This window comes from Delphinapterus leucas, chromosome 18 (assembly GCF_059928025.1).
Source record: "Delphinapterus leucas isolate spDelLeu-1000000601 "Yukka" chromosome 18, BTC_Dleu_Yukka2, whole genome shotgun sequence".
In the NCBI taxonomy this organism is placed as follows: Eukaryota; Metazoa; Chordata; class Mammalia; order Artiodactyla; family Monodontidae; genus Delphinapterus; species Delphinapterus leucas.
The window spans coordinates 15,238,440-15,263,029 of NC_143146.1; the positions used below are offsets into that span (position 1 = coordinate 15,238,440).

General features: G+C 41.3%; 1 protein-coding gene across 1 annotated transcript in view; it reads left to right on the forward strand.

The window, feature by feature from the left end:
* Window positions 1–24,590, forward strand: part of ABCC4 (ATP binding cassette subfamily C member 4 (PEL blood group)) — a 217,450-nt gene that overhangs the window by 150,193 nt on the left and 42,667 nt on the right. The window contains exons 21-25 of the mRNA XM_022576930.3: window positions 17,908–18,058; window positions 19,474–19,593; window positions 21,206–21,316; window positions 22,521–22,621; window positions 23,674–23,865. Coding sequence (XP_022432638.1) covers window positions 17,908–18,058; window positions 19,474–19,593; window positions 21,206–21,316; window positions 22,521–22,621; window positions 23,674–23,865 — 675 coding nt within the window. The remainder of the gene's footprint in view (window positions 1–17,907; window positions 18,059–19,473; window positions 19,594–21,205; window positions 21,317–22,520; window positions 22,622–23,673; window positions 23,866–24,590) is intronic.

Sequence of the window (24,590 nt, forward strand, 5' to 3'; positions counted from 1 at the left end):
ACTGGGATCATTTTGAAGTATTTGGACCTGTTGCTATATTAGCAAGCAAAGATTTTTATTAAAGCCACAAAAATGAAGTCGACCTGCCCTCAAAGAAAGGCCAACAAAAATCAAAATGTAAATTGATTTTTTTTTTTCTCTTTTTTTGAATTTGGATAGGACACTGTAAAGATGAAAAGAACCCAGTGGTGATCTGGGACTCTTAATGGAATCATGTAAACTTAAAATAAACACTATTATGGTAAGCACATAGAATGAAAACTAATTTTCCAAATCAAATACATTATATTCAATTCATTTTCCCCAATCAACCAAATGTTTAAAACCTGTTAGTTATAACAGCGATCTTCTGGAAATTAATTAGAAGCCTATTAGCTCTGCTAGCTGAGCTGAACCGAATGAAGAGGGTTGCTCGTTACATTTCTAAATAGGCTCCTGAATTAAAGCAAAGGAAGGTCAAAATGACAATCAGCTTGACTCACCTTATGGCTTTGCTTAAGAGGTGGATCTATTTTTTTTTTTTAAGGAGTTAATTTTTTTTTAAGGAAATTTTATCCACTTGGACTCAATCCTCTAACTTAAAAAGTCAGGATAAAAGGTATCCTGAATATTATCTTTGTTAACAGTAACGCCCTCACAAGTGCATAGGAATCTGAAATGGAAGTGACATTTAGGTCTCTTGTCTGGCCCATCAGCTTCTCTGAAGAGTTTTGTCATCCGCTTTCAGAACTGAGATAGAAAATTTCTTGTGTGCCTTTGATTTTAATGTCATTAGCAAAACGGGCTGCTGACATCAGGAGACCCTGGGTTTTAATGTCTCTCCTCTGATTCTTAGGGTCAGAATCCTAATGACTAGCAGATCTTCCTCTGCTCAGGGAAGTTCACAGAACGTGAGTCCTTCTAAACCCAACAGCTGACTTTAGAAAGGGTTGGGAAATTCCGTATCAAGAAGTTAACCTTGGTTTGATCTTGTGGTCCTTCCTGATCTACATGTCATCTCTTATTCTTGAGCCAGAAAGAACTTGGCAGGATTTATAGTAACAAATAGAATACAAATCAAAATTCAAAGCTTAGCTATCTTTCCACTTTGCAGAGTATTAAAACCAACACTGACATGTTTAATGTTTGTTTCTTACTGAAGATAAGCATGTGATAATACTTTTCAGGAGAATTAAAATCAAGCAGGTACAGAAATAATGTAATTACACTTATCTGTGGTAACTTTTTAATCCGTAGCATGCATGTTGCATTACTTTATCTGTAAGAAAGACAATGATAATTTTGTTGGTTTTGTAAGTAAGAGTTCAGAAATATGGACCATTGGCCTAGAACATAATTGTGTCTCCAGTTAAGTCTGAGGCTGATGAATTGAAGAAAGGGAACTGAGACAGAGCCCTCATAATGGGGGAGGGGGTATACTCCCATGAAGGCAGTCAGAAGTCAGATTTTATTATTCCACTAACACAGTGACTGAGATGAGAAAATTCTGTTTAAAATGTGAGCAAGTTTGCTGGCCACATGGAAGGTATTTACTTAACTTTGTCCCTTGGACTTCAACAAATGATTCGTATTTGTGTGAACATTTGTGGGGTTTTGTTTGCTTTTTGTTTTGTTTTTGGTTTCATTTAGTGATTCATATCCATGCTGATGGGAAACAGTGACACAGCTCATTTTGAAATGAGTGTAATTTACTATTGTGCAACATTCCAGTGAGAATTCCAGAGGAACAGTGGGGTTAATGTGTGGGATATGGGAACCTGAGCTGACACAGGCATGGAACACGAGTGAATGAAGAGAGACCAATTTTTGACTGACGAGACATTTTGGAAGGGTAGGCCAGAAATGAGGGAAGTTTTTTAAATATAGGAAATAAGTATTTTATACAAAATAACAACAGTCTGCAGGTTATCTCAGCGTTGCCTTGGGCTTTTTAGATAAGTTAGCCAGTGGCTGGCAGTGCACATCTGGCTTATTAAAGTGTTGTTCAGACACATTTTGTTTGTTTGCTTTTTCAAAAATCGTAACAGCTTTGAGTATTAACAGTGTTTTAAAAACCAAGTCATCTATCAATCCCGAACATGGTTCTTCACTCATGAAAACTAAATATCTTTATGAAAATAGGGATTGAAATACAAAGTATAAAGGCCATATAAACCTCGTATGTGAGAAATCAATGAGGGAGAATCCTTTGAATAGGACTTTGGCCTTCGAAACATAATGTATTTGAATAAACATAAACAAACAAACAAAATGTGGTCACTTAAAATTCACATTCTTAAGTGTATGACTTGACTTCCTAATACCACAGCATAAATAACAACAACATAAATATAGCCTCTCACTTTCTTAAAACAGTGATTGATTTAATTAATAATGGTACCATACATACATAATATTTATGTTTCAGTAGTATTTAAAATTTAATTTTATTAAGGATTAAATTCTTAATAATCATTTTAATAATGCAGTAAATTTGTAATATTTGATGGCCAGTTGTATGGTTTTGTGAATGTATTTGCAACTAGAAATATAATGGGAAATCTTGAAGTTTCTCTCAAACGAATTATTTCCATTGCATATTTGTGATGTGTGGATTTGTAATTCGTTCAATATTTCTCTTTCCCACAACATGTCTTCATTTTTGGATTGTTTGCAGCAGTGTTTTATCGAGCTTCTATTATGTGCTAGGGATGTGGGGATGAAAAAGGTAAACCCTTTGTCTTCGTTCATTGGACAAGCATTCATTTGAGTGTGTTGCGTGTGCTAGGCACCATGCAGGGCTTGGGGATGTGGAGTTGAATGAAATCTGATTCCCATCTTCCTTGAGGCACACTCCCCTGGGAGAGACAGATCGAAAGTCAGCAAGTACTGTGCTGTGTGGTAAGTTACAACAGGAGTATACTGGATAGGAGACTGGATAAGGCTTTAGTGTGAGACAAATCTGATTTCCACACCCAGATCTTCCTTGACATTTTTGGACCTCCAGGTGGAAGCATCCTGTACTTAATTGGAAGTAAGAGTCTGGTGTTTGAAAGAGAGACCTGCTGGGCTTCCCTGGTGGCGCAGTGGTTGAGAGTCCGCCTGCCGATGCAGGGGACGCAGGTTCGTGCCCCGCTCCGGGAAGATCCCACATGCCGCGGAGAGGCTGGGCCCGTGAGCCATGGCCGCTGAGCCTGCGCGTCTGGAGCCTGTGCTCCGCAACGGGAGAGGCCACGACAGTAAGAGGCCCGCGTACCAAAAAAAACCGAAAAAAAACAAAAAAAGAGAGACCTGGGATGAGTATGGCACCTGTGTATTCTTTACTGAGCAGGTAAAAGCTGAATCTGTGAAAATGAATAAGACTGCCCAGAGAGAGAGTGAAGCATTTCAGGAGCAAAGATCCTTATGGAAGCCTTTATATTCAGAGGGAAAGCAGAGAGAGAAGGGAAGCAGAGGAGACACACAATGAAGAGATGAGGAAATAGGTTGGGGGACCGAGGAAGGACAAGTCTGTTAAGTGCAAAGGAGAAGGTAAGTCCCTGGAAAGTTGTCAGTTGATTTAGAAATCAGGAGGCTTCTGGTGACCTAAGAAGCAGGTTTCAGATGGGCGGGGCCAGACTGCAAAGGGCTGCAAATTCAGGAGGCGTGGAGGAAGCCGAAGTGAAGGCAGGCTACTCCTGGAAGGAGTCTGAGTAAAACCAGAGAGAGGCCCATCCGGAATGTAGGGTCTGCGGAGGAGCTGCTGGTTGGGTGTTTAGTTTTGGGGTTGGGGGTGTGTGGTGGGTACTATTTTCCTCTGCCCCTCCTTCCCCTCAACAAACAGGGATTAGTGTTGACGCCCTGAAGTATGGGGGTGAGTCAGGCAGGAATCCTCCTCTCCAGGCCCCCAAGGGGAGGGAGACACACAGAGATCCACCCCTTGCCGCCTTTGGAATCCTAACTGTGGCAGCGCCCTGGGGGAAGTCCTGGAAGGCCAACTGGGTGTGGGGCTGGAGGTAGTAAGGGAGCCTGGTCCAGGAGGTGGGCGTGGCTTCTAGAAGCGACCTTTGATCCCAGATGAGAGGAAAAGGCCTTTGTGGATGGTGGGGCAGGAGGGGCTGCTGGAAGCCTAGTTCCCAGTGGGCAACAGTCTTTCTGGGGGCACGTCACCAGCTGAGAGTGGTGTTGGCAAGGGCCTTGAAGGGGGTTTTTCAGTTCGGTTTTGTTTTAAAGGATGTAGGTAGTGCCAAGTGTGTTCAAGCTCATTTTTTTAAAAAAATTAATTAATTAATTTAGGCTGCTCCGGATCTAAGTTGTGGCACACGGGATCTTTGCTGCGGCATGCAGGCTCTTAGTTGGGGCATGTGAACTCTTAGTTGTGACATGCATGCGGGATCTAGTTCCCTGACCAGGGATTGAACCCAGGCCCCCTGCATTGGGAGCGCAGAGTCTTACCCACTGGACCACCAGGGAAGTCCCACAAACTCATTTTTGATGATTCTGCTCATCCTTGGGTATATTTGATAAACCTTGAAATATAGTTGATCATTTTCATTCTAAAGTGTTTGTTCCATATACTTTTTCTCATCTAATTTCTTTCTCGTTCCCTAAAATGAAATCTCAGGTAATTCATTTAATGTTTTGTTATTATACAAAACACCTGCTTTGTATTATTTCTGTGTTTCTTCTGTCTTTTCCTTATGAATACTGTGTTACATAGTTTAGCCTGCCTGCGATCCTCTAAGATCAGATACCTTTATTATTTTTGCTTCCAATGCCCAAATAATTTCAGAAGTTAAGTTTGCTTTTTCACTGAAATGCAGACTAATATATAATAAAAGGGTGAGACCCTTGAAGGGATCATCGGATCCCAGGATCCTCAGAGACTGGCCGTTCATCACCCCTGACACTGCAGTAGGACTCTTTTCCCACGGTGCAGTACCATCTCGGAATACACATCTACATAGATTTGTTTCTCTTTCTTTGCCAGTGATTTATGTCATGAAGGAGCCCAGGCCTAGAGAGTAAAATTGAAATTTCCTAGTCCTTAAATCTAATCTCCCTACAGTTCCTGGAAAGAAAGTTTACATGTCTGATGGACTGGCTGTTGATCTACTGGTTTGTCTGTGTGTGTGTGTGTGTGTGTTTGCACATCTTTTTTTTTTTTTTTTTTGGCCATGCCGTGCAGCATGCAGGATTTTGTTCCCCGATCAGGGATTGAACCCACGCCCCTCTCAGTGGAAGCGCGGAGTCTTAACCGCCGGACCGCCGGGGAAGTCTGCGTTTGCACATCTTTAGCCCATTCTCAGATGGAGCCTCTCAAGGCTTCAGTATTTAAGGACCAGAAAAAGTCTCTCTTCCACATTAATGAAGCTTTTCTTGACCACTCTATTCTGCAATAAAACAATGTCCATACCTTACAGAAAAGAAGAGACCCTGAAACAGGAGGCTGATTGCCTCTAGATGGGACGGCAGATTCAGCAACTGCTCTTTTTCGGTTAATCCGTTTCTTCATTTTCACCTCCTCCTGCGTCACATCATCTCTCCATTTCCTCTGTAAAATATGCTTCCGGTGGCTGCCTCCAGGGTGCCTACACTCTGCTCCAGTCCTCAACCTCGTTATCTTTGTTCTAAATCCGTTGTGACTCTTCCTAAACTTGTTCACGCTACTTGCCCTTGTTGTGTTATCTTAACTGTAAATCTCTGGATTCCAAATGGAAGAGTTGTTTGGCAAGTTGGATACTTTGGAAGGAATTAATAAAGGTGTCACTTAAATAAAAAAGGTGTCGATGAGACAACAGATGAGTGGGGGGGAGGGATGAATTGGAGAAATACAGGAGAATTCTGTGCTGAGAGTTTCAGAAGTGTTTTAGAAACTGTAGATGATGCAGTACAGATGTGATTTACACAAGAGAAACTCGTGACATGATACCTATTTCTGCTGTTAAATTATACCAAAACATTGAGATTTTGTATTATTCTAGAATTGACTAACTATTCAGATTAGCAGTTAAGGGGGCATCTTCTGTAACCCTGCCTGGAGAGACTGGGGATGGCTTCCCATTGATTCCCGAACCTCATGTTGGGATGGAGGATGCACAAATGGCAGGGAGCCCAGGAGACTGCAGGATGGAGGCGGGGGCCAGCATACCGTAAATAGCTGGATCGGGAAGCCTGGGGGTCAGTCATCGAAGGAGATAAAGTTGGAGAGGCCCAGTGGGACAGATCGCAGGGTAACTTGTGTCTCAAGCACAGGAATTCGGTTTGGAGTGTCGGATGGAAGGCTACAGAGAGGAAGAAGAGACCACCAGAAGGATAGGATTTTGCCAACATAGGGAAGACAGGACGAGGCACTGACTTGTCCAGGTTTATCTTTGGGACATCCAAGTAGCAATGCCTTGTGTTTCTAATGAAAACCCTGGATTCTTAATAGGGGTTCCACACTGCAGGACAGTCCGTCCCCTCAGGTGATGGCATTAGTATCCCCATATCCTAACAGGGGAATTACGAGTTTGTACACCATTAGTTTGACTCTTGTAGTTACCAGATATGTTGCGTGTCCAGTTGAATTATAGTTATTGGCCAAACTGGAGTTGTTCATCATTCTAAAGGAAGAAGGAAGTCAACATTAAAAAAAAAAAAAGCCAATTGATGTGGTATATTTAGTGTGATTCTACCTGAGGATGTAAGAGCCCTGAAAATGGTTTTTTCCAGTGTTCTTTGTTCTCTAGGGAAAACGTGATGCTTTAGTGGTGTGATTGTGCTATTGTATTATATACTGATTATATGTTAAGGGATAATGTTCTGTGACGTCAGTAGCTTTAAGGAGTGCTGGAGTGGGGAGCCCCGCAGTCTCCCTTCCCAAGCTTGAGTCCTAGCTCTCTCCCTCTCTCCCACAAAGCTACACTTTCCTTCTCTGTAAAATAGAGAAAATATTACCAACTTCATAAAGTTTGTTGGGAAGACATAATGAAGTCAATAAAATTCTAACTACATGTTAAGTGCTAAATAATGGCTAGTTATTTTTGAAATAACACATATATTTTTCATTAGGAAAAATAGTCCAGTAACAGCATTATGTTACAATAAAGTAATTGTTGCAGACAGTTTCCAGGTCGATCTGTATCACCACATGAGTGTGTGCCACAAAGATTCTAGGTTTGTAATCCTGAAGAATTTAATGGACATTTTCCAATGTAGACCTACAGGGGGGGAAAAACAGTTGTTTTCTGAATAGACCATTGAGTACTAAATATTTCCATACAATTTCGGAAACTTCAAGATCCCTGATAACATTGAGTAAGGAGTCACAATTATTCCAGAATTCTTTCCATTAAAATGTCCACTTTCAAGAAGTCTCCCAATAGAAAAATGAGTGCGCGACAATGGCCAGTAAGATTCGGAAGGTTGGGTTGAGGCATATTAATTAATAAAATTTGGGAACTGCTCTGAGCATGCAAACTTGCATACTGCAAAATGATGTAATTTATTGAGGAAAACGGAACTGCAAAACCTTTCCTCCTCACACACCCCTAACCCACCCCAAAACAAAACAAAACAAAACACGGCAGCTTGGCTGAGCTTAAATAACTGACTTTTCATATCCTTTCACGGACACAAAGGGCTAATCCTGAGGCTACTTGAGCCACCAATGCTGGCAGTGGCGGGGACCACCATGGAACGTGTCATTCCCTCCTCACCACACACAAAACACATTGACTGCAGCTTTATGAAGTGAAAATGCCCAAGAAAAAGAAAATGTGAAGGAGGTGTTCGCAGTCATTTCTTTGCAGAGGGGGGAGCGCAAAAGAACAAGCTGCTGCATCTGGATACTGAGAACAAAGCAAGCCTGAGACCAGGGGCTCATAGCTTGGGTCACTTGCTTTTATAGAAGCAAAGAGTGGAACTGCCTTTGCTTGTCTCAGTACCACTGACCCTTGCATTTCATTGTGTAGAGATGTCAGGGAAAGTGTGTAGAAAGCATTCCAGCCTCTTTCACTGAACAATGACTTTGTCATTTTGAGGTTTCTGTGGTGTGTTGACCCTTTCCCCACCCCCTCCCTCAAATCCCCATTGGACAAAAGTGATTGTTAGTTAGGCTGCCTTGCCCTGTTGGAAAGATCTCTGTGTTTTGGACCCTTTAAAAGTAAACTCATCCATTTTAACTGAATCACAGCATTTTCCCGCTTTTAAAATCAACAGAAGCGTTTTAGTTTGGAATTTGCAGGGATGGGATATTCCCCGAAAATGCTAGTCCCAGAGCTAAAGATTCATGCACACTGCCAAGTTAAAGTGGGTTTCCTTTTTAATAGAAAGGAGAATTGATAATATTGGTTACTGGAAATATTTACAAACACTTGACCCTCGGGTTTCAGAGAGTAAGGTGATATGCTTCACACAAGCCCAGTCATATGCTCCGTTTACCTTTCTTTTTAATGAAAGATCAGACGGCGGGTGGGCTTTTCCAGCTTGATCGTTAGCACACTTAGAAATCAGCACTGCCAGCATCAGCCTGGTGACAGTTAATCAGTGGGGACCTTCCTAGGCTGGCAACCAAGTGTTCCATTTTGTCTGTCCCAGCATGTGTGGTCCAATGATAACGTTTATAGTTTAACAAGAAGCTAATTAAGACCTAAAGAAAAAACAATAAGCACCCCATTTTTATCAAGCCTCGTGGTGCTATTCAGAGCATAGAACTTTACATTGTAGCATTATTGGACGATGTCCATTACAAAACTATAGTGGCCGTTCACAGTGCTTTCTCTCCCCGCCATCTTGTATCTTTAGGAATGATCAAATGGACTGTTGTTCCTAGGGAGGGGAAAATGGCAAAACATTTACTCATGGTGAGGACCTTTAGAGTCTCTATATGCTCTTCTTGAGTATATTTCTTCAATTCTATCTACCAGTGTATTTTCTTGATAAAGTTAAGAAGAACGGGTGAGCTGGAGAACTTCCTTCATTTTTATGAAAACCTCGTCCTTGCTACTTTATGCATGGATATATGTCTCCAGTCTGATGTGGAACGTGATGAATTATAATCTATTTGTCTTGTGCTTGCTCTCTGCTTGTGAGTTTTGTTTCTTGCAACTCTTTCTCTGGGCCTTTTGATTTCGTTTTCCCTGATTGTTATCTGCATCCAGTTAGGAAGCAGATAGGACAGCTCTAGCATTGAAGCCAAGGGCAGCATCCTGTAGGAGATATGTCAGCTGGGGCTCAGGCACCCTGCTGGTTACCGTTATCTCCCACATGTGTCCCCCAGCCTTCTTTTCCCAGTGCACCCAAGGTAGTCAACACATGAAACTATGATTGTGTATTTTACACTTTGCCAACACCTGCCTGAGCATAACCTAAGGTATGGGAATTGGATTCTGGTGTCATCATGGCTGTCGTTGCTGTGTTTTTCTTTTTCTTCTTGTTGTTGTTTGTCTTTTTGTTTTGTTTTGTTTTATGATTTGGCTGCTCTGTGGGGCTTGCAGCATCTTAGTTCCCCCACCAGGGATCGAACCCATACCCAAGCAGTGAAAGCACCGAGTCCTAACCACTGGACCGTCTTCTAATCTATTTTTTAAAACGTATTTGTTGATTTTTTGAGGTATACTTTACGTACGATGAAACAAGCAATTTTTCATTCTTTTGGTTAATGAGTTTTGATAATTGTTTACATCCCTTTGATTACCACACAAAACAAAACGTTGAGCATTCCCATGACCTCAGGAAAATCTCTCTTGCCCCTTTGCAGTCAGTTTCCACACCCCCGCAGTTATCCGAGATTTCTGTCGACAGAAATCAGTTTTCCTGTTCTTGGGCTCCGTATATAAATGGAATCAACATAGTGCAGGTTTTGCTGTGCTGCCTTGTTTTGCTTAACGTGCTTTCAAGATTTTCAAGATCCATCCATGTTGCTACTTGTTTCAGTGGTTCTTTTCTTTCTTTTTACTTTCTGAGTCATTCCATTATATGAAGATACCACAAGTAATTTATCCATTCTCCAGTTGATGGATACTTGTGTTGTTCATAGCTTTTAGCCATGAACCTTCTTGGAGAAGTGTTTATAGGGACACAAGTTATCCTTCTTCTCAGCCCTATTTTAGAGGAATGATACAAGCTCCACGCACAGGTGGAGCTGTTGGGTCATAAGGTAGGCGTTTGTTAACTTTAAAAAAATTACCATGAAGCCTTTCAAGATAGTCGCACCATTTTACACACCCGCCAGCAGCATATGGGACTTCTGGCTGTTCCACACCTTAGCAGTTTTTGCAGCACTTAGTGTTATCAGTCTTTGCGACTCAAGTCTTTCTGTGCATGACTACTCTCATTGTGGTGTCAGTTTGCATTTTCCTAATGACTAATGATACTGAGCTCTTTTTCATGCATGCTTACTGACTATTTTTTCCAGTTATTCTAGCCACCTTTGTTTAAAAGACTTTTATGGACTGAATTGGCACCTTGGTTAAAAATCATCTGACTGTATGTTAATAAGTCTGAGTTTGTATACTTTATTTTGTTCGATGGATCTGTTTATCCTTGTACCAGTACTGCAGTCTTAGTTACTGTTCGTTTTAGTAAGACTTGAAATCCTCTGGTTTAAGTCCTCTAACTTCGTACTTCTTCCTTAAGATTGTTTTGATCATTCTAGATCATTTACCTTTCTGTACAAATTTTAGAAGCCTTTTAATTTGTTTTCAATGAAAGCCTGCTGGAATTTTGATTAATATTTTCTTTTAGCTATAGATCCATTTGAGGAGAGTCTGAGTTTAACACTATTGAATCTGTCAGTTATGTATGTGGTACATCTCTCTACTTATTTAGGTCATGTTGAATTTTAGAAGTGTTTTGTAGTTGTTACAGAAATCTTATATAATCTTTTGGTTAAATTCATTCCTGAATATTTGATGTCTTTTGATTGTATTTATGGGATTGTTTTTAATATCACTTTCCAGTTGCTTGTTGCTGGTGTTTAGAAATACAGTTGATTTATTTGTGAATCCACCTTGCATTTCCTGGGCGTGGTTTTTCTTTTTTAATCTTGTAGAATTTTCTATATCCACGGTCATGTTAGCTGCGAATATTAACAATTTTACTTCTTCATTTCCAATATTTATGAGTTTTATTTCCTTGCTGTGGCTAGAGGTTTGAGTACAATGTTGAAAAAAGGTGATAATACATTCTCGTACTCTTAAGATAAAATCTTTTAATATTTTTCCATCGAGAATGATGTTAACTGCAATTTTTTTAGGTAGATTGAATGTTTCCTTTCATTCCTAAATTCCTGAGAATTTTACTGTTTTTAAAGTCAAGAATAGGTGTTAAAATTTGACCAATATTTTTCTACATTTCTTCACATAATTATATTATTATTCACCATTAATCTTTTAATGTGGTATGTTATAACGATTGATATTTGCAGGTTAAATTAACCTTATATTCCTAGAATAAACTCCACTTGGTCCTAATGTGTACCATATATATTTTTTTTTTACGTATCATTGTATGCAATTTGTTAATGTTTTGTCAAGAATATTTGTATCTGTCGTTCATGAGGCATCTTGGTTCATAATTTGCTTTTCTTTAAATGTTTTGCCAGGTTTTGGTATCAGAGTTATGCAGTCCTCATAAAAAGACATGGGAAATGGATATTTTTGTTATGGTCTTTTTTTTTTTTTCTTTTTTTCGCTGCACCTTGCGGCTTGTGGTATCTCAGCTCCCCAACCAGGGATTGAGCCCGGGCCAGGGCAGTGAAAGCCCGAAATCCTAAACACTAGGCCGGCCACCAGGGCACTCCCATGGTCAGTTTTATGTGTCAGTTTGCCCAGGCTGTGTTCCGGTTATTCAGTCACAGAGTAGCCTAGGTGTTACTGTGCAGATATTATAAATACGATTAAAGGACATAATCAGTTGACTTTAAGTAAGGAATGCTATCTTAGATAGTCTTGGTGGGCCTGATTCAGTCTGTTGAAAGGACTTAAGAGTTAAGGCTTCCCTGAATAGAAAGAAGTTCTGCCTGTGGATAACAGCATTGGCTCCTGCCCAAGAGTTCCAGCCTTTCGTTTGTAACAGCTGGCCCTGTGGATTTCTGACTTGCCTAGCCAAGTTTGATTGTGAAATACTACTTTTTTTATGTTGTTAGATTCAGTTTATTGGTATGTTGTTTAATGTTCCTAAGACAGTTTGGATTGTAATTTTTTTCTTTTAATGTGTTTGTGTGGTTTTTATATCATGATAATGCTGGAGTCAAATTCCCTGGAAGAATTTGGTAAAACTTTTTTCACAATCTACTTGGGAAGCCCTATAGACCTAAAGTCTTTTTTTGGTGGGAAATTTTCGTATTATGGAGTCAGATTCTTAAATTGATATGGAACTATTCAGATCTTCTGTTTCATATTCTGTCAGTCTTTGTATGTGGTTTTTCAAGAAATTTGTTGTTTGCATTGTATTTTTAAGTTTATGAGCACAATGCTCATTATATCCCATCTTTAGTGCCTGTGATATCTCTTGTGTTATTCTCTTTTAATTCACATTAATGGTAATCCCCCCCCCCACCTTTTTTTTTTTTTTACGTGGGCGCCTCTCTGTTGTGGCCTCTCCCGTTGCGGAGCACAGGCTCTGGACGCGCAGGCTCAGCGGCCATGGCTCACGGGCCCAGCTGCTCCGCGGCATGTGGGATCTTCCCGGACTGGGGCCCGAACCCGTGTCCCCTGCATCGGCAGGCGGACTCTCAACCACTGCGCCACCAGGGAAGCCCGACCCTTGACTTTTATACTTTCTTTTTGTTTTTTTAAATAAGACATTTTTTTTGTTACAGCAGTTTTTAGTTCACAGTGAAATTAAGAGGAAGATTCAGAGATTTCCCATGTACACTCTGTGGCCTTTAAAAAAAAATGTTTAAAAGTTATAAATTTACCTCTAAGCACCTTAGTTGCAGCCTTTAAATTTTAGTATTTGTAGATATTCATTTTCTTTTATGCCAAAATTCTTTGTAATTTTATTGTAATTTTGAATTAGATGATACCTTGAAATATATTATTGAACTTCCAAATATTTAGTGACGTACTAGTTGCCTTTTTGTTATTGATTTCTTGTTAAATCTGCTTAGGTCAGAATATATTCTGTACAATTTCTGTCCCTTGAAGTTTGTTGATACTTGCTTTATAGTATAGGATATATGCAATTGAAAAGAATGTCTTAGGTAATCACTGACTGCCGTGTTGTATAGTTCCTAATTAGGTCACATATATTAATGACATTTTTAAAGTCTTTTATATCTCCGTTGATTTTTATCTGCTTTTTCTATCAGTCTTTGAGATGGGTGGGTTTCAGTCTCCCACTATGGGTATGGCATTGTCTATTTCTACTGAGTTCTGTCAGATTTTGCTTTATACATTAGTGAGCTGTGTTATTAGGATTATGTAAGTTTGGATTTTTTTAAATATCTTTTAGATAAAATTGACCCTTTATTCTTATGAAATGTTTTCCTTTATTTCTAGGAATCCTTCCTAACGTCATGTTAGATAGATACTCCAGCTTTCTTTTGGTTAGTTTTTATGTGGGGTACATTGTTCAACATTTTATTTCCACTTTTATTTGGTGTTATTTCTAAGCTGTGCTTTTCAAACACAGGAAATAGATGCACTGTAGTCTTGAATTTCGTAATAAGCTCAAACACTGAAAAAGGTTGGTAAGGAAGCTATCGATCGTTGAGATTTGCTGAACACAAAGGAAGGGAGAAGTGCACTCTGTTTCCCTAATCATTTCTCTTGTGTTGGTTAAGAAACTGTAAACCAAACCCCACCATTCACTCTTTAGTGGAGTTAACTGTGACTCAGGATTAAGGGCTACCTGAAGGATTACACAGGTTCCACAGCTAGTGTGGATCTGAATAGATCTAAGGCAGTCAACTGAGGGATGAAAAGCTTGATTAGTGAATCCTAAGGAAAGGACAGATTTAGAAAAGCTTTATTAATATTAGAGTGTGTATGGATCTCATCATAGAGATAAGATACACCACTTTTTATCATTTTCTTATATAAAAGAGTTAATTGGGTTGGGTGAGGTCAAAAGAAATGTGATAAAGGAGGGGTCTGGAACCAGAGCTGATCTGTAGACTCCCTTAGACATGCAAGGTACCATATCACCTTATACCTGCAGACTCAACATTAACTCTAGGGTTAGTATTAAGTTTAGGAGCTTGCACTGATTTCCCTTTGCTTCTGTTTATCCTGTGATTGAAGGGTAAGGAGTATTGTTTCATAGAAATTACATTATATTGCTTTGTGTTTTTAAAAACTATTTATTTATGTCTTTATTTGGCTGTGTCAACTCTTCGTTGCAGCACGTGGGCTCTTCGTTGTTGCATGTGGGCTTCTCTTTAGTCATGGCGCCCGGGCTCCAGAGCTCGCGGGTTTAGTTGCCCCACAGCATGTGAGATCTCAGTTCCTGGACAAGGGGTCGAACCCACGTCCCTCGCCTTGGAAGGCAGATTCTTAACCCCCCTGGACCACCAGGGAACTCCCAGAAATTACATTCTATTTCTTAATGCTTAGAGAGCTTCGTGTAGGCGTTCAGGATTTTACTGCCTCTACAAGAATCTTGTGTGAGCTAGCAGTACAATTGATGAGATAGTCATTTCATTGAAAGGCTTTTTTTTTTCATCTGATATGTTTCCAGAATAAATAGGTAGAAGAATCTTTCCCACACCCACATCAATAAACAGCTTACTGATCAAAAACTGGGCATTTTTTTAATCTCCCTAAATCAGAAGAAAATCTTGCTGTATTTTCTTGCCAAGAAGTGAATCTCGCTTTGTTTATTGCACTTGAGTCATATTTTCTGCAAAAATCAGTAATAGTTTAAGGCAATCTGGACGATTTGTACTTATCACAACTTGGAATATAATTCTTAGGAGTCTGACTGACAGCAAAATTCAAAGATTTGCAATTCTCTTGGGGTGTTAACAATCTTAATGATCCTCATTTTATTTTTAATCCTGTAAACAGATAATAAAAGTCCTGTCTACTTATTAAGTGATTTTATGATTAAATACATATTTCACATTGTGCCCAATACAAGAGTGAGTGAGAGAGTTCACATAAGAATGGAGTGAGCCAAAAGGATGGATGGCATATTTGTTTGCATAAAGTAAGAAGAATACATTTTTACTGGTGTTTATAGAAAGCATGTTCTTTGGCACAAGCTTCACAGAGACTGGCAGGAACAGAATCCCATGGAATTAAGTTTAAAGTGACATGTGGGTAGAGATACCTAGGAATTCCTACAGGACTGTAAGCAATTTGGACTTTAAATGCCAAACAGGCAAACAGGCCCTCGTATTTCACACTGTGCTTGTGAAAGGAATATGTTAAAGTCTGCCATATTAGAATATAGTGTTAATTCTAGACTTAGAGACTTCCTGGGGGAACTTTAATCCAAGTGTATACATTGAACTTATAAAATCCTCAGCCTCATGTGTGTGTTCTTGGGGTTTATGTATTTATTAAAATTAAGTCATGTTGTATTTTATGCTTTCTTATGAAACTTTAAAAAAAAATTTAAACAGTGATTATTAAAACATGTTAGTGTGTTCTATGAGCAATCATTTTTAAGACCTTTTAATGATCAGTCTGCTGTATGAGCTGATCAGGCTCTAATTAGCTAGGAAACTAGAACTGGCCCCTGCATGGGAGAGAATGCAAATAAATGGGGAAAATTATAAAAGGGGAGTATACTTAGATCTTAATTTTTTTATTATGAGTTTTATCTGTATATGGGATACTGTATCAGGCAGAAATGAAAAGAACAGGCTCGGGAACAAAATGAGTAAATTCTCTGACTTCGAGCAAACTCCCAAACCTCTCTGAGCTTTGTAAACAGAAAGCATAATCTCTCCTACTCAGATGTGATATGAGAATGAAATTAGTAATGCTTGTGAAATACTAGAGAGGTGGGACCCATGGCAAGCCTCATGAAATGTCATCCATTATTGGTAATTTGGAGGGTGCGGTAATAACCACCATTTATTTGTTTGTCAACCAGATCTAGAGAATTGTGGAATTTCTTCAGTATTATGAAAAAATTTGCCATGGGCACTAGCAATACAGCAGTTATCTTAGTTTTCACATTTTTTGAATGGGGAGGTTTTTGAACAAAACCATTAACATTTTCCAGAAAGCATTATTATTATTATTTTTTCCTTTACTGTTTTTCTGTACTCGATTAACAATTCACTTAGCTTATAGTGTGGTTTGTCAGAAAGAGCTGTTCACAGGACAGCATCATTTCTGAGGATGAGAGGTGCTCATTAGACCTCACTTCCGCAGGTGGTGGTGACAGTGTCTTCTGCCTGAGTCATCCTGACATCCTAACAAGGCTGCTTCGTTCCACCAAGAAGGGTGACCTAGGGTGGACACAGTTAAATTTCCTGGGATTCACTAGTTTACAAAATGTAGCTTTTGTACTTTCATTGATATGAACTCACCAATTCATGGTGCATGAAAGAGAAAATGTCAAATTGATCTTCTGTTTGGAATATACTTCTTCATCAGGTTTGCTTTGGTGCTTCAGAGGTCTACCATTTTTTCCCCTTAGTCTCCAAGAAATGCTCAGCAATTTCAGAGCAGTAAGTTTCCACTAATAAGAAGCAAAGTTTGAAATAAAAAAAGGATATAGAATAGGAAACATCTCAAAAAATGGTGACTTGCCTCCATTCCCCTAAGGTTATCAATCTTTGGAAGGCCTAGAGTTGGGAAGAAAATACAGAGGGGACAGAAATTGTAGTACGGATGAGGTTTATTGTTCATATTATTTTAAAAGTGTGTCTTCAAACAGAATAGACCTCACATTCAAGTTTTCTCTGTGGCCAGAGAAAAGCCACAGTCACTTTGGTACAGGTGACATCATTACCACACCTAGGAAAAATAGCACCTGCTCCGATACGTCCTTGGTTGGCACTAAGCTGTTCCAGTCTTTAGAATGAACTGTCTGACAGGGTCCAACCTCATGAGATTCTTAAGATTCTTTGGGTCCATAAATCTATGAATACACCATCCCATCTCTCCTGGCTCCTTGAATCTAGAACACAATTAAGGGAGCTAGAATTTATATTTGTTATATATGAACTGGTAAGCACTTTATGTGCAGTATCTCATTTAATTCCCATCACCATCCTTTCATGTTGTTGGTATATCCCAGTTTTTGCTTAGATTAAGAGTGTTTGTGAGACTTCCCTGGTGGCACAATGGTTAAGGATGCACCTGCCAATGCACGGGACATGGGTCTGAGCCCTGGTCCGGTATGATCCCACATGAAGCAGAACAACTAAGCCCTTGTGCCACAACTACTGAGCCTGTGAGCCACAACTACTGAAGCCCGAGCGAGCACCTAGAGCCTGTGCTCCTCAACAAGAGAAGCCACTGCAATGAGAAGCCTGCGCACCGCAACGAAGAGTAGCCCCTGCTCGCCGCAACTAGAGAAAGCCGTGCACAGCAACAAGGACCCAGCGCAGCCAAAAATACATAAATAAACAAATAAATAAATATTTTTCAGAAAAACTTTGTCACATGGTAAGCGTGCAATAAATATCATGAGCAACACCTATAATTTTCTTCTTTCTTTCTTTTTTTTTTCTCACTGTTGTGGCCTCTCCCATTGCGGAGCACAGGCTCTGGACGCACAGGCTCAGCGGCCATGGCTCACGGGCCCAGCCGCTCCGCAGCATGTGGGATCTTCCCAGACCGGGGTACGAACCCGTGTCCCCTGCGTCGGCAGGCGGACTCTCAACCACTGCGCCACCAGGGAAGCCCCTCTTCTTTCTTTGGATGGGAAAGCATTCCTTACCATTCCAACATGTCCTTCGAAGAAAGGAGTTTAATCCTAACAAAACAACCCATTAAAGGTTATTTTTGAAGAGAATGCTGGATAAAGAGGCCACTGTATCTGTTTTCACTCTTCCAGACATTTCTACAAGTGATTGGTGTGGTGGGTGTGGCGGTTTCGGTGATTCCTTGGATTGCGATACCCCTGGTTCCCCTTGGCATCATTTTCTTTGTTCTCCGGAGATATTTCTTACAGACGTCAAGGGATGTGAAACGCCTTGAATCTACAAGTGAGTACCCGGGGCTCTCAGGTTGAGATGGCAACTCAGGCTGGCTTCCATTTATGCTGTAATGGACCAGACCCCTGAAATTCTGCAGACTCTGTCTTCTGGAATTTCTCACTAAGTTAACATTAGGTAATTAGATATTATGGGCACTGTGAGTCCATGTGGCCCTTAAGGCAAACGGAGCTGGTGGCGGGTCAGCTGCAGCTTTGCATTTTAGCATGAGGAGGACGAATGTGAGCACCGTGAGGACAGGGGACTGTTTCTGTCTTGTTCATGACATGCTTCCTCACACAGAGCATCTACTCCATAAATACTCTTCTTAAAAATACAATATTTCATCATGGTAGAACTAATGTCTTTTCTAGGAGATGCACGGGTAACAAAGTGATGTCAGTATTTCCTGCTGATAAAGCACAAGTTATCACTCATCCCAGAAAGGTCACAGGCTCAGAATCTGCCCACAAAGAAAGCAAGTTGCCTCATTCACGGTGGGGAATGAAAACCAAAAGGGGTCCTCCCTGCCCAGCAACCTACAACCCACCTGTTCCCTGATGTGCGGGAGCCAGACCGTGGTGCTCGTGTTCAGTGTGCTCTTAGAGAAGATGCCAGGAAACAAATGGCCGGTCATGGGACACGAGGCCCCACACCAATACGTAGTCACTAAAAAGAGAATGGCCGCTGTCAGATTCTAAAAGAGTGACATCAGTGTCACATACCACAGTGGCCTCCAAATGCCTCAAGTATCCAGTAGGGCAGCTATAAAAACATCCATCAGGTTCCCAGAGCGGAAGTCGAAACTATTCAAAGACCCCTTGACTGCATGGGTCCTCTGGGCACAAGGGCCGTGTGATGCCCAGGTGCTCTGTGGCACACAAAGAGACTCTTGGCATAGGTGTAGGAAAATTCCCAGGATGGAAGGAGATGGCAGACTATCCGTTCACCTTACTTATCTCGCCTCTGTCCTGTGCCAGCCCTTAAGTTTCTAATCTTAGGTGGAGACGACACACAGATAGTTCATCAAAATTCAGCGTGGTGAGGGACTCTGACGGAGAATTAAATTTTAAAATGATACTGAACCAAAAATTAGTGAACAGGTAATTACCTCCAGGTAATTTCTACCTGGAGGGATGTCAGGGAAGAATTTGGAATGTGGCCCTGTTTGAGGAGGACCTTGATGATTGAGTTAGTATGGAGATTCATTATCTAAATCTAGGTCAGATCTTTCATGTCCAGGTCATAAAAGTGAAGCTTAGTGTGAGCAAGAGTTGGAGGGTCACATGGAGGATCTTCTCCCGAAGAGGGGCGTCATCCCCCTTCCTCCAGGAAGCCCTTGGGTGTTGCCCCTTGGAAGGCAGTGGATTTCTTTGCATCGAGTCTCCCTGACTTTCTCTGTCGTTTGTCTGTCTCTGCTTCCCCAGCTCGGAGCCCAGTATTTTCCCACTTATCATCATCTCTCCAAGGACTCTGGACCATCCGGGCGTACAAAGCCGAAGAGAGGTTTCAGGAACTGTTCGATGCACACCAGGACTTGCATTCAGGTCTGTAAGTTTCTGGACATGATTTCAGAGGATGGGAGGTGCTGCCTTCTGAGGCTTGAGTCCTCGTCCGGTGGCCTTGCCGGCCCACACCGCTCTCTGCGCCTCCCCAGCCCTTCCTCTCAGCCTCCCCTCTGCGCTCTCCTCTTCCCCATCACACCCCTGCTTTTCTCCCCTCACTGGCTTGCATTGTGCTTCCATCAAGGTGCCCTGTGGCCTTCTGTCCGTTTAGGGAGGGTGTCAACAGATTTTATTTTTTTTAAGCAAAGAGCCACACGGTCTCTGTTGCAACTACTCAGCTTTGCTATTTATTTATTTTAATAATTGAATTGTCCAAAAATTTATTTATTTGTTTGTTGGTTTGTTCATTTTTGGCTGCATTGGGTGTTCCTTGCTGCACATGGGCTTTCTCTAGTTGCAGAGAGCGAGGGTACACTTTGTTGCCGTGTGCAGGCTTCTTCTTGTGGTGGCTTCTCTCGTTGTGGAGCACAGGCTCTAGGATCATGGGCTCGGTAGTCGTGGCGCACGGGCTCAGCTGCTCCGTGGCATGTGGGATCTCCCCGGACCAGGGCTCGAACCCGTGTTCCCTGCCTTGGCAGGCGGATTCTTAACCACTGCGCCACCAGGGAATTCCAGCTTTGCTGTTTGTTACCGCACTAAAGCAGACAAAAATAATACATCAGCAAATGGCTGTGTTCCAGTAAAGCTTTATTTACAAAAGCAGGTTGTGGCCATTCTTGGCCCTCAGGCTGTAATTTGCTGACTCTTTTTTTTTTTGGCGGTGTGTGGGCCCCTCACTGCTGTGGCCTCTCCCGTTGCGGAGCGCAGGCTCAGTGGCCATGGCTCACGGGCCCAGCCGCTCTGCGGCACGTGGGATCCTCCCGGCCCCGGGGCACGAACCCGTGTCCCCTGCATCGGCAGGCGGACTCTCAACCACTGCGCCACCAGGGAAGCCCCTGCTGACTCTTTTCAGAGCACACAGGGTGGCAGACCTGAAGAAGGAAAATAATTTCTCTCTTATCAGATTTGCCACCCAGAATTCCCTCTAAGTCAAAAAGTCCTGGCCCAACTTTCCAATCTTTATTGTATTTTGAAGATAAAATGGCATTTTGAAAGCCACATGCAGATCCTGTTAGCTGATGGTCGTTTGGATACTGGCTCCTAAGAATAAACATTGTGCAGGGCCCTGTAGTAAGTGCAGAAGGTTCTGGAAACAGTGTGAGCTGCGCTCTCTGCCAGCAGAGAACTAGGAACAGTCAGCCCTGTGAGAGGATGAGCCTCATGTTGAGGCCCAGAACTGTAAGAAACACACCGACGAGACCAGTTTTCTATGTTCAGGATTAGGATCGTAATTCTGTTTATAACCTGTGGGTTGAAGACTTTAGTACATTCTTCCCACAAAGCCCCTGGACTGATATCTATGTATACCATACGTTGTCTTGTGTCAGAACCTAGCTTTTCGTGATCTCTAGGTTGCTTGAGTATGTAACTTTGCTGTCCTACCTTGTGTAAAAATCTGTTGTAGCTCAACTGCGCAAAATGCTCTCCCTCATTAGAAGCAGCCTCCATGATACTTCTGCTTATTCATTATGCTTCTTATACTTCACAAATCCAGAGGCTTGGTTCTTGTTTTTGACTACGTCCCGATGGTTCGCTGTGCGTCTGGATGCCATCTGTGCCATCTTTGTCATTGTTGTTGCCTTTGGGTCCCTGGTTCTGGCAAAAAGTAAGTACAGATGTGAGTAACTATTTGTATTATGATTACAATTTATAGCTTCGTTTGCAGTTATTAATTTAAACTCTTGGCTCATTGTCTAATCCCATATACCATTTGGTTCTAATGAATTGTATTAAAGTGTTTGCAGCGTGTGGTTTTCCAGTGTGGCCCTTGTAGAGGAGTCATTTGGGTCTTGATGAGGCCTTTAATGAGATGTCTTTTTTGTGTGTGTGCGGTACACGGGTCTCTCACTGTTGTGGCCTCTCCCGTTGCGGAGCACAGGCTCCGGACGCGCAGGCTCAGCGGCCGTGGCTCACGGGCCCAGCCGCTCTGCGGCATGTGGGATCTTCCCGGACCGGGGCACAAACCCGTGTCCCCTGCGTCGGCAGGCGGACTCTCAACCACTGCGCCACCAGGGAAGCCCTAATGAGATGTCTTGCTGAGGGCTTTGATCCTTTTATATTTCTTAAATGGGTTGAAGTCTATACAACTCTAGCAACTGACCTTCTGAACCTTCCTGATAGCGTCTTAGTGTTAGGAGGAGAGAACCAAGTTTGCTGTTAAGCTTTTTGTCAAGCCTATGGCATTCAGCCTCCTCGGATCTCTTGGTTGTAGCTTCCTGGTGTACTGAGGTGAGAAATATTCTCTGTAGGAAAGAACAGTATCCTCTGCCGTGCGGGTACCAGATGAGCAGGTAATGGTGTGTGTGGCGTGAATTCACCATCCCTAACTATTCCATAGTAACAACACTGAATCATAGTGTTTAATGATGGGACAATGAGAGCAGTCTTTTAGATTTAAAAGTACTGGCTCTCAGAACCTATTGACTTGTTTTTCGTGGTTTCCAACTGTGGCTGCGTTGGGCATACAAAGTGAAATTACATAATGGTCCTTGAAACCATAATGACGAAAGCCTGAATGATGACATGATTCCTCACCTGTATAATACTGTCAAGTGTATGTCAATCCTGTCGGGATTAATAAACTTATTTAATAGTTTTCTGAGTTCATAGTTTTTTTTCTTTGTTTGTTTTTTCTTTTTGCTTTTCGTTGGATCATGGTCTCAATCAACAGGTAGTAAAAATATAAGTAATGCTGTTGTTATGTGCAAGTGTTTTAAATATTATAAAGAAGTCTTGGTACAGAGACAGTAGGATCCCAACTCAGGGTTCAGAATGGAACTAAGTTATTCCCCTTCTTCTTCCCCATTTAGCTTTGGATGCCGGCCAGGTTGGCCTGGCGCTGTCCTACGCCCTCACGCTCATGGGGATGTTCCAGTGGTGCGTAAGGCAAAGTGCCGAAGTTGAAAATATGGTAACATTTACCTTTTAGCCTATTCAGGTCTCCTTGTCGTTACATCACATAAAGGCAATTCTTATGTAAAAAAAAAAAAATCTTAAAACTTTTCTCTCTTTTTTTTTTTTTTTTTTTTTACATCATAGCTAACAGGGTTTGTTAGATCCTTCCTCCATCTGTTTACAATTTATTTAAAATAAAATATATACATCTTTTTCTCAGTCTTATGTATGCCATGTCAGCAGGTTTTATATTCATCACAAGCTGTCTTCAAATATAATAAATGTCTCTGTAGGAGGGAGGTTCTGAAATCCTGGAGAAGATATAAGCTAGGGTAATTCCTCATTCCTGGTGAAAGGAGAATTTAGTATTTTGAGGTTTATTTGTTTAATTCATTTAATTTAATTATTGCCCACCCTCCCCATTTGAGAATTTTTCCTTGTATGTGTTGAACACCTGAATTTATTGGTGCCCCTTCTCTCTGAATGTACTATCAAGTTATGGTTGTTTAGAAGGCCTTAGTCAATATGTAAATTCTCTGCTGTTTCGAATATTTTCAGTTTCTCCTAAAGGGAGAAAAATGATGAAAATGAAACTTTTCTATTTCGCTCTCTAACAGAGAAGAAAGTAACTAATTATTAAAATGAGGTGTACTGACTATGCATTTCTATTCATCTATAACAGATGACCCTTCTGTAGCAAAATGCTGCTTACTGGTGGGCGTCCATACATATTCTTTTCATTGACAAAATTCTCTGTTTTTTAAAATTCATATGCAAAAATTAGATCAGTGAAATCATAGTATTCATTTCTCTAGTTCTTTTTGTTTTAATATAATGTTGAAGAAAGTAGCCGTAACAAAAGTGTTACAAGACAATGAACAAGTTTACAAATCATGAGCGTCCTCGTCAAACTACTACTTCTGTCTTTTGGGGGGTTAAGACCTCAGATATTCTTCATTACATAAAAGCAGATATAATGACATAAATGCAGAGCATCTCATTCACAGTCTCTGAACATCCATAAACAAGACCCTCTGTTCCTAACTCATGTGATGTCATATCTTTCAGATGATTTCAGTAGAAAGGGTGATTGAATATACAGATCTGGAAAAAGAAGCACCCTGGGAATACCAGAAACGCCCACCACCGTCCTGGCCCCAGGAAGGAGTGGTCGTCTTTGACAATGTGAACTTCTCATACAGCTTAGATGGGCCTCTGGTATTGAAGCACCTGACAGCACTCATTAAATCAAGAGAAAAGGTTTGTTGTAGCCATTTGCCTCTTTTTGTGTTGCTGTGTGGACGCTGATTAGATCAGTCCCTCGGGCGGGACCAGGGCAAGCTCTTGAAAAAGAGGCTAAATGAGAACAGACATGGTGGCAGGAAGCTCCGCGCACCTGCCCCTCCAGCTTCAAGTCCTGATGTACATACACCCCCTGCACTCGGGTCGTGTGTAGGTTCTCCCAGTGTATCATGTCCTCCCTGCTTCCAGTGCGCACACTGCCCCTCGACCTCAGAGACCCTTCCCTTCTGTCCTGTGGCTGGTGAAAGTCTCCTCATTTTCTGAGTCAAGTCTCATTTGTCTGCTTCTCGGAGACCCTCTATTCTTCCTCAGCGTCTTTTACATAATGAAAGTAACAGATGAATGGGTAAACAAATGTGCTATATCCTTAACAATGAAATATTATTCAGCCTTAGAAAGGAGTAAAATTCCAGTCTATGGATAAACCTTGAGGACATCAGGTTGAATGAAGTAAGTCAGACATAAAGGGAACAGATACTGTATGATTCCACTTATATGAGGTTCCTAGAGTAGTCAAATCCATGAAGGCAGGAAGTAGGATGGTGGTCACCAGAGACTGGGTAAGGGGAGTTGGGTGTTGTTGTTTAATGGGTACAGAGTTTCTTTGTTACAAGGGAGAGAATATTCTGGAGGGACAAGAATATGAATGTACTTAATCACTAAACTGTCCACTTAAAAATGGT